Source organism: Symphodus melops (assembly GCF_947650265.1).
Source record: "Symphodus melops genome assembly, chromosome: 9".
In the NCBI taxonomy this organism is placed as follows: Eukaryota; Metazoa; Chordata; class Actinopteri; order Labriformes; family Labridae; genus Symphodus; species Symphodus melops.
Window position 1 is genome coordinate 12,000,521 of NC_136699.1, and position 12,437 is coordinate 12,012,957.

Below are 12,437 nucleotides of genomic sequence, written 5' to 3' on the forward strand. Positions count from 1 at the left end.
AACTGCTTGACATAAAACAAAATCCTCAATTAAGAAAAATTGTGAAAATCAACATAATGGACATATGTAGCATAATTAAACTAGGTGGTAGCTTGATACTTATTACATTTTACAGAATAACAAAAAGAGCTTACTGTTTTTGGTTTGTTTTTTCAAATCTATGTTGTGCTTTAGCCATACTATTAATAGTGGACGTTTCTTTGGACAATCGTTATTCAAATGGGTCAAATGCATTTTGCTCGATGTTGGGGAATATGTTACTATTTTATGAAGTATCGTTCAGCACTGAATGAACCAACACCAAGATTAATTGAGAATTTGTCGTTTGGCATCCTGCTTTTACGCACAGACGGTCGTGCGTAAAAATCCCCAAACAAAGAAAAGATCATTGAAAAAAACCCTATAAAAACACACACAAAAAAACAATGCATTCAGACTTCACGTCACATTCTGTCATTTAAAAAAAGTTAAAACATCACCGAAATGATTGAGACAACATTTAAAAAAATCAATTAGATTCAAAAAAAAATATTTGGCCTAAATAGCGCATGGAAGTTAAGAAATCCAAGGTGAATCTGCAGAAACAACTCTTTCACAGACGTTGATTACGCTCTGCATGATATATAATCAAATCATTTTGTTTTCAAACGTTGCAAAGTCCCACACTAGACTATTCTCGTCGCTGCTCTCCAAGAAAACAGACTCACTGATGAGGTCATCGCACTGACTGTAGTTCATTGGTGGAAGAGAATTCCGACATGTTTAATACAGGAACGTCAGACTGAGTATTCGCGTGAACAACGTCTTCTTTTGTGATCTGCTTTTCGTTCACGAGTCCCTTCAACAAGAGGACGTTTTATTCATATGTTTCAACACTTCTAAGGATTTGGATACCCTTACTGCACGATGTTGCGTCATAGTCGACTGGTGACTGGGAGCAGTTACGTGTTATTATGGATCTTTCTGTCAGCGATCATGACCGTTGTATATACCGTCACCCATTATTCTGTTCCGGAGGAAATGGAGGAAGGCTCTGTTGTGGCTAATTTAGCGTCTGACCTGGGACTAGACGTGAAGACGCTGAAGGGAAGGAAAATGCGCATCGACGTTGTAGGTAATAAAAAATACCTTGACATCAACAAAGACACAGGAGAGCTATTTATTTTCGAAAGAATAGATCGAGAGTTTTTATGCCCTTTGAAGACGTGCTTTTTAAGATTGGACGCTACAATTGAAAACCCAATTCGGATGTTTAATATAGAAGTAGAAATCACGGATATTAATGATAATGCTCCTCATTTCCGAAGAGGGACGATGCATTTGGACATTTCTGAGTCAAGCCCTGTTGGTGAGAGATTCTCATTGAATAATGCTGCAGACCCGGATGTCGGAACCAATTCTGTGAAAAACTATCATCTGAGCTCGAGTGAACATTTCGCCATTGAGATTCAGACTGGACGAGACGGGACAAAGTTTGCAGATCTGATTTTAAAAAAAGCTTTAGACAGAGAGCAGCAGGCTGTTCATAATCTAATGCTCACTGCTGTGGACGGGGGAGTCCCCACGCGCACAGGTACAGCCAGCATCATTGTTCGCGTGCTCGATGTGAACGACAACGCCCCTTCATTTGACAAAGACTCATATGTAGTAGAAGTGATGGAAAACTCCCCGATTGGCAGTCTAGTTATGAAACTAAACGCAACTGATTTAGATGAGGGTTCTAATTCTGATATAATGTATTCATACAGTCTGTATACATCAGAGAGAACACAGCAGGTGTTTAACCTGAATTCAGAAAATGGTGAAATCAGAGTGAAAGAGATGATAAATTATGAGGACTTTAAAGTTTATGAAATGGAAGTTATTGCCAGTGACAAGGGGCCTAACTCATTATCTGGTCAATGTAAAATGACAATACAAGTGACAGATATGAATGACAACCATCCAGAAATATCCATCAGATCATTTCAGAGTCCGATCAAAGAAAATGAACAAATCGACACAGTGATAGCTGTAGTTAGTGTCAGTGATAAAGACTCTGGTGACAATGGAGAGGTTGATCTTCATATTCCTGATAATATGCCTTTCAAACTGAGGGAGTCCTCTGATAACTATTATGAATTAGTGGTGTCAGAGCCGTTAGACCGGGAGAAGGTCCCAGAATATGACATCACCTTCACTGTGACAGACAGAGGTTCTCCTCCTCTATCTGACAATGAAACTATGACCTTAGAGCTGCTGGATGTCAATGACAATGTGCCAAAGTTTCCTCAGTCATTTTACACCATACGTGTGATGGAGAATAATGCACCCGGGGCCCTGCTCAGCTCCCTCACTGCGTTTGACCCTGACCTCCATGAAAACCAGTATCTGGTTTATTTCATCCTGGAGAAGGAGATAGCCAACACCTCCATGTCCATGCTGTTCTCCATCAATCCAGAGAATGGTAATCTTTACGCACTGAAAACTTTTGACTATGAGATCGAGAAGGACTTTCTTTTCCACATCGAGGCCAGAGACTCTGGCTCTCCTCCACTCAGCAGTAACGTCACGGTCCACATCATCATCGTGGACCAGAACGACAACGCTCCGGTCATTGTGTCTCCGTGGCGCGCGCACGGCTCGGTGGTGGAGGAAAAGATCCCCAGGTCCACAGATAAAGGCTCTCTGGTTGCCAAGGTGATCGCCTTAGACACAGACTCGGTGCACAACTCTCGGATTACCTACCAGTTTCTGCAGGTGACTGACGCCACATTGTTCAGTCTGGATCAGTACAATGGAGAGATCCGGACAATGAGGATGTTCAGCTACAGAGATCCTCGACACCAGAGACTGGTTGTTGTTGCCAAGGACAACGGGGAGCCTGCTCTGTCTGCTACAGTCACCATCAAGCTGTCCACAATGGAGACTGCAGTTAAGGCCTTCTCTGACATGACTGAGGTTCCTCTGGAGTACGACATCTTCTCAGACCTGAACCTGTATTTGGTCATCGGTCTGGGCTCGGTGTCATTTCTCCTCCTCATCACCATTTTGGTCACCATCGTGCTCAAGTGTCAGAAAGTGAAGCCCAGCAAAGCGGCTCCTCCCTGCAGGAACAGTGTGATCAGTGAGAGGAACTCCACCATCGCAGACTCCACTCTGGTCTCCAACGATGCCTACTGGTACAGTCTGTTTCTCGCAGAGACCAGGAAAGGAAAGGTGGTGGTCAGACAGCCTGTGCCAAAGGGCTCTAGATACATCGTGTCCAGTTTACCAAGAGGAACAGGACTGACAGACACGAGTGACTCAGCAGCCTCCACTCTGCAGGTATGAGAAAAAGCCTCTATTAACGTTCTACACATGGTCCCATGAGATGACAGTTTAAATCAAATTATGAACAACTTTAACCATCAACATATTTTCACGTGAGAAACTTAATGATTTGATTTTTTTACATGTACTTCTTACTTATGGTTATAAACTGCTTAACATTGACCAAAATCGTTGATTTAAAAAAAAAAAAAAAGTGAAAATCAACATAATGGATAAATGTGCTTAAACTCGGTGGTAGCTTGATACATGTTACATTTAACAGAAATATTAAAGTAGAGCTTCCTTGAAAAAAATAAAATAATACTTATATGTTGTGCTTTAGTTATACTATTAATCAATAGTGGATGTTTTTTTGGACAATCATTATTCAAATAGGTCTAATGCATTTTGCTCAATGTTGGGGGAACTGTCACTATATTGTGAAGTATCGTTCAGCACTGACTGATCAAACACCAAGTTTATTTGAGATGTTGTCGTTTGGCATGCTGCTTTTACGCACAGACGGCCGTGCGTAAAAGTCACCAAACAAAGAAAAGCTCATTTAAAAAAAACCCCAACCCAAAACAATGTATTCAGAATTCACGCACAATTCTGTCATTTTAAAAAAAGTTTAAAACATGAGCCAAATCATTGAGACAATTTTTTAAAAAATCAATTAGATTTTTTTAAAAATTAATGGCCTAAATAACGCATGGAAGATCAGAAATCCAAGTTTAAAGTGCAGAAACAATTGTTTTACAATGATTGATTACATTCTGTATGAGTTATAATAAAAACACTTTGTTTTCAAACGTTGCAAACTCCCACACTAGACTATTCTCGTCGCTGCTCTCCAAGAAAACAGACTCACCGGTGAGGTCATCGCACTGACTATAGTTCATTGGTGGAAGAGAATTCCGACATGTTTAATACAGGAACGTCACACTGAGTATTCGCATGAACAACGTCTTCTTTTGTGATCTGCTTTTCGTTCACGAGTCCCTTCAACAAGAGGACGTTTTATCCATATGTTTCAACACTTCTAAGGATTTGGATACCCTTACTGCACGATGTTGCGCCACGCTCAATTGATGTCTGGGAGAAGCTGCGTGATATTATGGATCTTTCTGTCAGCGATCATGACCGTTGTATATACCGTCACCCATTATTCTGTTCCGGAGGAAATGGAGGAAGGCTCCGTTGTTGCTAACTTAGCATCTGACCTGGGACTAGACGTGAAGACGCTGAAGGGAAGGAAAATGCGCATCGACGTTGTAGGTAATAAAAAATACCTTGACATCAACAAAGACACAGGAGAGCTATTTATTTTCGAAAGAATAGATCGAGAGTTTTTATGCCCTTTGAAAACAACAACATACTGCTTTGTAAAATTAGATGCTACAATTGAAAACCCAATTCGGATGTTTAATATAGAAGTAGAAATCACGGATATTAATGATAATGCTCCTCATTTCCGAAGAGGGACGATGCATTTGGACATTTCTGAGTCAAGCCCTGTTGGAGAGAGATTCTCATTGAATAATGCTGCAGACCCGGATGTCGGAACCAATTCTGTGAAAAACTATCATCTGAGCTCGAGTGAACATTTCAGCATTGAGATTCAGACTGGACGAGACGGGACAAAGTTTGCAGATCTGATTTTGAAAAAAGCTTTAGATAGAGAGCAGCATGCTGTTCATAATCTAATGCTCACTGCTGTGGACGGGGGAGTCCCCACGCGCACAGGTACAGCCAGCATCATTGTTCGCGTGCTCGATGTGAACGACAACGCCCCTTCATTTGACAAAGACTCATATGTAGTAGAAGTGATGGAAAACTCCCCGATTGGCAGTCTAGTTATGAAACTAAACGCAACTGATTTAGATGAGGGTTCTAATTCTGATATAATGTATTCATACAGTTTGTACACATCAGAGAGAACACAGCAGGTGTTTAACCTGAATTCAGAAAATGGTGAAATCAGAGTGAAAGAGATGATAAATTATGAGGACTTTAAAGTTTATGAAATGGAGGTTATTGCCAGTGACAAGGGGCCTAACTCATTATCTGGTCAATGTAAACTGACAATACAAGTGACAGATATGAATGACAACCATCCAGAAATATCCATCAGATCATTTCAGAGTCCGATCAAAGAAAATGAACAAATCGACACAGTGATAGCTGTAGTTAGTGTCAGTGATAAAGACTCTGGTGACAATGGAGAGGTTGATCTTCATATTCCTGATAATATGCCTTTCAAACTGAGGGAGTCCTCTGATAACTATTATGAATTAGTGGTGTCAGAGCCGTTAGACCGGGAGAAGGTCCCAGAATATGACATCACCTTCACTGTGACAGACAGAGGTTCTCCTCCTCTATCTGACAATGAAACTATGACCTTAGAGCTGCTGGATGTCAATGACAATGTGCCAAAGTTCCCTCAGTCATTTTACACCATACGTGTGATGGAGAATAATGCACCCGGGGCCCTGCTCAGCTCCCTCACTGCGTTTGACCCTGACCTCCATGAAAACCAGTATCTGGTTTATTTCATCCTGGAGAAGGAGATAGCCAACACCTCCATGTCCATGCTGTTCTCCATCAATCCAGAGAATGGTAATCTTTACGCACTGAAAACTTTTGACTATGAGATCGAGAAGGACTTTCTTTTCCACATTGAGGCCAGAGACTCTGGCTCTCCTCCACTCAGCAGTAACGTCACGGTCCACATCATCATCGTGGACCAGAACGACAACGCTCCGGTCATTGTGTCTCCGTGGCGCGCGCACGGCTCAGTGGTGGAGGAAAAGATCCCCAGGTCCACAGATAAAGGCTCTCTGGTTGCCAAGGTGATCGCCTTAGACACAGACTCGGTGCACAACTCTCGGATTACCTACCAGTTTCTGCAGGTGACTGACGCCACCTTGTTCAGTCTGGATCAGTACAATGGAGAGATCCGGACAATGAGGATGTTCAGCTACAGAGATCCACGACACCAGAGACTGGTTGTTGTTGCCAAGGACAACGGGGAGCCTGCTCTGTCTGCTACAGTCACCATCAAGCTGTCCACAATGGAGACTGCAGTTAAGGCCTTCTCTGACATGACTGAGGTTCCTCTGGAGTACGACATCTTCTCAGACCTGAACCTGTATTTGGTCATCGGTCTGGGCTCGGTGTCATTTCTCCTCCTCATCACCATTTTGGTCACCATCGTGCTCAAGTGTCAGAAAGTGAAGCCCAGCAAAGCGGCTCCTTCCTGCAGGAACAGTGTGATCAGTGAGAGGAACTCCACCATCGCAGACTCCACTCTGGTCTCCAACGATGCCTACTGGTACAGTCTGTTTCTAGCAGAGACCAGGAAAGGAAAGGTGGTGGTCAGACAGCCTGTGCCAAAGGGCTCCAGATACATCGTGTCCAGTTTACCAAGAGGAACGGGACTGACAGATACAAGTGAATCCGCAGCCTCCACTCTGCAGGTAATGAAGACTTGCTGTTCTGCAGTTGTGTTGTTGGAGAAAATCTTTTTATCTCGTTACAAAAGCACAAACTAAATTCCATGACATGCAGCCAGTAGTTTTCCGGGTAAGTAGTACATTATAAACAACATTTGATGAGTAACTACAATCTGCGTTGCGGTTTACACAATGAGGTACATTCGCTGGCCATAGAATATCTCAACCACACTTATAATCATATTCCCCCCTTTTTTTAATATACATTAAGATTTGTTCAAATATCTGTCTTTTTGCTGAAGCCTTAAAGTCCTTCACTGTAGGGACAATGTGAAAAAACTAAAGAAAACGGAGTACAAAAAAAGACTACACGTGTGTAAATGACAGCTACACAGCACCCACCCTTAAAAAATACTAAAACTAAAACACCCACTCTTTCTATAATGTACTGCTGTCTGTTTGTTTTGCTGGTTTGTGGAGTCAGGGGTGGGAGTGGGGGCGGGTCGGGTTGGGGTGGTGTGTGTGTGTGTGGGGGGTTGGTTGTTCAACTGCATCTTTCAAACTGCAACTGCCCCAGACACATTTTTTCAGTCAGTTTGTTGTATTTTTTCCATGTTCATCTTGAATCATTAGCAAGTTCCTCTTATCTATACTGTCAATTTTCAGCATATAAGACCTCTACTACCTGTGTGGTGGTTCCATCACTGTCATTCGTTTACAGACGGAGCATGCTGTCAGTCTGCAGATGTGCAGAGTCATGAAATGAGACTTCTCTGTGCTTTTTATCAATTTCTCTTTAACTCTCTCTCAGTCTCTCTATTTAACAAGCTCTTGGTTTAAGACACATTTCCCCTGGGGAAATAAAGGTTTCATTTATTCTATCTATCCATCCATTTATCTATCTGATGGTAAGTATGCTGTTTGATGAACAAGCAATGAGGTACATTCTAAACTGCATAACCCCTTTTTCCCATAGAACAGATTTCACAAGCTGCAGTGTCTATTATGAAGGTTCATGCCGACCATGTTACATTTGTCAAAGACATTAAATTCTTAGTTCCGCTGCTCTGTGATCAAATGATGCATATAAAATCACGTTTTCTCTTGTTCTTGCATTGAACTGACCATTAATTTGCTTGTTTTTTTTCTCCCCACTCTAAAGTACCCTAAATGAGGAAAGTCCACTCTGCAGCTGGAGGTATGAAGGAGTCTCACTCCCCGACCCCGGAAGCCCTTTTAATGAATGATGTTAGAGAATGTAGTGTTTGATTTGTTTTCTGTGATTGCTTTTGGTTTCGGTGGATTATTTTGTTTCGTTTCATTTTTCTGGGGAAGGAGATTTTTTTTAAATTGCTGAAAGGTCACTCATTTGACATAACGTGCAGTTCACCAAATCTCCCCTTTGAACATCTTCATTTCTTAATGTTGGTAACTATAACTCAGATAACAATCTACACTTTATTGCCCACTTCCACGGGTCTCTGCAACATTCAGTAACTCACACAGTAAATAATACCGCCGATCTCTGTGCTTTAGGATTCTGCTTAAAATGATAAGGATTCAGGATTCATCAGACTGGCACATTATAATACTGACAACATTCTTATTATATTCTGATTTTGATGATTCATTGACCATTTTGCAGACAAGTAAAAGTGGGGATCCAGGTGAAGCAGTATTAACACAGTAATCATTACTTTTGGTTAACAAAGTGAGAATTAAGTACAGCCAGCCCGTGAGCCAAACACATGTATCCTATTGAGGAATAATGTGATCATCTTTTAATGTGAAATCATGACATCAACGTGATGTTAGTACTGAAGGTCATTGATCACACTTCAGTGTAATCTTTCATTTTAACTGTATGGGCATCTACTGGCTTTGCTTTGTTCAGAATCTGGCTTTTGCTGTTCATACACAAGTCAAGAAGTTATTCATGTTATAGTAGAATCACAGTGTTCTTAAAGTGATCCTGTGCATGTGAAGGGGGATTCATGCTCACTCCTGACTGACCCATCACTAAAAGATCAGAGAGAATATACTATGTTTCAATGTTAATAAGCGGGTTGTGCTGTTTCTGTCAGATTGTAATTTAACTGAGTGTTACTGACTTCACAGAACGTCACTTTTGAATTTCCTGTCTGCTGTAGTGTAAATTGTGACCTACTTCTTCATGCAGGAGAGGCGCAAAGTGAAACCAGACCCCCAGTTACCTAGCAACCACTCTCCTCCGCATAATCTAGGAGCATGGTATTCATTGATAAACCCTCAACCTCACCACTACATGTTCAAGGATCTTCCCAACCCCTCCACCTTCTCTGTCTCCTGCCTGAAGCCCCTTTCTGAGTGACAGACAACGGCTGCATGAGATACTGTGTCAGTTTGGAAAGTCACAAGGCTGTCAGTGCTGTGGTTCTTTACTTGATATATTTTTTTTTTCATTCTTTTGTCTCGTTTGCAGGCATCCACTACCAGCAGCAGCAGCAGCTCCACATAGAAGAGCCACACCTCCGACTGCGTACTGGACTGACGCTGATGAGAAAGCTTCACAGAGGAAAAGAGAAGCCCCTGCTCATAACTCGCCCATGTCTGTCCTGCAAACTCTAGTCCTTGTCTCTAACAATGTGCAGTTGTCATCCTATAATGCCAAATTGGACTACGGTAGCTAATCAAGGACACCACCCTGCCCCCCTCTTCCCTTCCTTTTTCAAGCACATGAAAAGCCAATCAACGATGCCTCTCTGTCCATTCAATATGCATGAAAAGACTGCATGGCTTCAACCACACTCCACCTTCACATAAATCAATTTCAGCAACGGACAACAAACAAATTGTACAAAAAAGTATCAGTGGATTTTCAAAGAAGCCTCAAACAGACTATGAGAATGGACACAGGAATGTTGAAATGCCTTTAAGAGACAGTTTTTCCTCTCTAAAAGTGAAACACGTGTTGTATATTACATTTTTGACCTCTGGCCTCTGAGTTACCATGTAAGCTTCGATGTATACAAGTTAGCTAAGAAGTGAAACAGCACAATTAACTATGTCTAAAAAGCACCATGCAATGTTTTAAAGTATGAAACAAATGAAAGCAGTGTTTTCTAAATAACTAATCTCTTGGCCGTTTTATGTTTTGTACTTGATTTGCACATTTACCTGTGAGCTAGTCCTGACTTTGAGTGGGAATGGTGCGAAGATTATTTTCAGCCAATCAGTGCAACAAACAGATAATTTGAGGCCTTTTGCTGATACATATCTGCCTTTCAGTTATTTTTTTTGCATGGATCAATCAAAAACTTGAATAGCTTTGGATGTTTTATTGTACTGAGAAAGTGTTTCCAACGACTACATGGAAGCTTACATTTCATTGGGACCACTATGTATACATAAATTCGGAAGTCCTAATCACAAGATCTTTAGAGAGGGTCAGCACATCTGTCGTCTCATACCTTTTTCCTAGTTTGAAGGCAAAAGTGAAATAGCGAGCAGCACAGGGACTCGGATGTGTTTTAGAAAATTAGTTGGTTCAAATTCAAGTGTACAGTTTGCTTGAATGTTAACATCACTGGGATATTATTTTGAGAATATGAGTCTGTGAGAATAGTTTGATATCTCCGTATAATTACTGTATATACTTTAACATAATCATGTGATTTAATTTTCATTGATCTTTAAAGCCAAATTCTTGATGTTCCCTGATATGATCATCTTCTAAGATCATGTAACACTATGTAAACCGTAAACTCAGAAATTAACATGAGGTCTTAATGTTTGCTTACAGTTCAAATGAAAGCTTGTGTGTATTTCTGATTGCTGTATGTATCTGCCTATGCAGCACATAATCGGGGATACAGAGCTGAGTGTTGTATAGTTAAACAGTATACCATGTGTGTATCATTAAACCTGCCTTTCTTTCAAAGCTAATGCTGAGTATTTGAAAGTGAACAACAGTGTAACGCCAGTGCCATCTGATTTATGAGTCCAGCTTTATGTGAAACTGTAAAAAAAGACATTACGTTGTCAAACTCTTAAGCACAGCTCACATTGCATAATTATTACTACATTTAATAACTTACAGATAAACATATACAGTCAGTGCTTTTGTACAGTGAACTTTAAGTGTGCAATATGTGGTTACTTGTGTCGTGTGAGCTAACTGTATGAGATAGTCTGGTGGTCTGTATGATCTATTAAATACAAGAGTCAAATAGAATACCTGACTGAATGCTGTATTTTTATACCTTTGCGATTTGCATTACAGATGTAACAACTGTTTTTATCAGAAGTGATTTTCTTTAAAAAAAAAAAAAAAAAATTGATTTTACGGTCTGGTTAAAAAAAGCAAATAGGCCTCCATGGACTCAAATCAAGGGTCAAGTCAACATGTGTAATGACAATATTATTTACCAACTTTTAGGCTAATGCTTATAAACTAACACATACATTTCATGCATACATACGAAATGCATACATACATTTTGTGTTAATTTAAAAACATTTGGTTCCCTCCCAAGTTATCTTCAGTGCCTCTGGCCTTTGTAAAAGAATTTCAGTATGATTTAGTAAGTTCATGGAAGAGCTCTATGCTTTATTATATACTGTATATTAAAGTAAAGTCAGTGGAAATAATCATGTTTGAGATTTTTTGTGTGGACCTTGGAGTCATGCTTCAAACAGACATGTTTCATAAAATACTGAAGGAGGGAGTCATTATTTTGACCTTTTTTAGTAAACACTGTGCTTCAGTTCAAATAAGATGAACATCTTCACAACAGAAGGCATTTAAGGAAGTCCATGATAATACCTCTGTCCTGTGTGAAGGCAGTGGAAACTGCTCTCAATTCAACGTTTTTTCTCCACTGGTCACAGTGAGCACATTCACTGCATGTGAGGGCATCATGACAATCTTCATCCTGCAAAAATAAACACCGTCTGAAAAGTGATTAAAATGTATAGAGAGGGCAACCACATTACAGATTCCCTAAAATTGAATTAGAATAATGCTAACGGTTACAAATTAGCTGAATGGGTGCATTATCAGCAGGGCGAGTTTTACAACAATGTTCTTAGAGTTAGTTTAAGAGTAAACAGTGTTTGGCAAACAATGCATATTTTCATGTTTTATTCTTTTTCATGAAGGAGGAATTGTGAGTGTGTGTGTCTCAGCCTTTGTGATTGCTCATACATGACCTCATCTCCCCAAGGAGATGAGGTCATGTATGAGCAGGAGGGTTTTAGTAGAGTCTTTTTCCCCCCAGTATCCTCAATACAAAAAAAATGCATTTTTGCTTTAAACACATTTATGTATGCTTGGTTACTTTTAACTAAATCAAAAATAAATGTGTATACTGGGATCTTGTGTTTATACTGTTGTGTTTGCCAGGGGAAAAAGGGAGGATCAATAACATTTCTCAGTTTCCTGTCTCATCACCATACGCCTCTAAAAGGAGACCCCCACCCTGCCTGCTGTCTGCTGCTCTGGTTCACTCACAGACTAGCACACTGACACAGCAATGCGCCAATGTGGAACAAAGCACTAGAACAACCACAAGCTGGCACTAGTAGGCTAACATGTGCACCATACAGCATGCTGTATTATACTTTATGTCTGAGTGTAATGTTGAGGCTTATTTGCAATGCACATGTTTTATGAAGCTAAGAGAATATATAATTTTAACAGTTATATTTTAA

At 40.4% G+C, this 12,437-nt stretch overlaps 2 protein-coding genes across 10 annotated transcripts in view; one reads left to right on the plus strand and one right to left on the minus strand.

The window, feature by feature from the left end:
* LOC306829052 (uncharacterized protein) overlaps positions 1–12,437 on the minus strand; it is a gene marked incomplete at its 5' end in the record, with an annotated part of 184,839 nt that overhangs the window by 21,613 nt on the left and 150,789 nt on the right. For 7 of the 9 annotated variants that reach the window (XR_013779826.1, XR_013779827.1, XR_013779828.1 and 4 more), the window contains one exon: positions 11,105–11,659. The exons of 1 other annotated variant lie outside the window; for it this stretch is intronic. Coding sequence is in view for 3 of the 8 variants with exons in the window: in XM_079351883.1 (XP_079208009.1) it covers positions 11,584–11,659 (76 nt within the window). Of the gene's footprint in view, positions 1–11,104; positions 11,660–12,437 lie in introns of those variants that run through there. One more of the 9 variants, XM_079351881.1, reaches the window with a different exon arrangement.
* On the plus strand, positions 136–10,694 carry LOC306829055 (protocadherin beta-16-like). The gene is made up of 3 exons (XM_079351886.1): positions 136–3,306; positions 5,700–6,770; positions 9,208–10,694. Exons 1-3 carry the CDS (start codon positions 907–909, stop codon positions 9,241–9,243), a joined length of 3,507 nt encoding a protein of 1,168 aa, XP_079208012.1. The 5' UTR covers positions 136–906; the 3' UTR covers positions 9,244–10,694.

Bases quoted from the DNA above. Each gene is read 5' to 3' on its own strand.
- LOC306829055 (XM_079351886.1), top strand. From the start codon at position 907: ATGTTGCGTCATAGTCGACTGGTGACTGGGAGCAGTTACGTGTTATTA. The intron at 3,307-5,699 runs GTATGAGAAAAA...ATGACCTTAGAG, and splicing joins CAGCAGCCTCCACTCTGCAG to CTGCTGGATGTCAATGACAA. The intron at 6,771-9,207 runs GTAATGAAGACT...TCTCGTTTGCAG, and splicing joins CCGCAGCCTCCACTCTGCAG to GCATCCACTACCAGCAGCAG.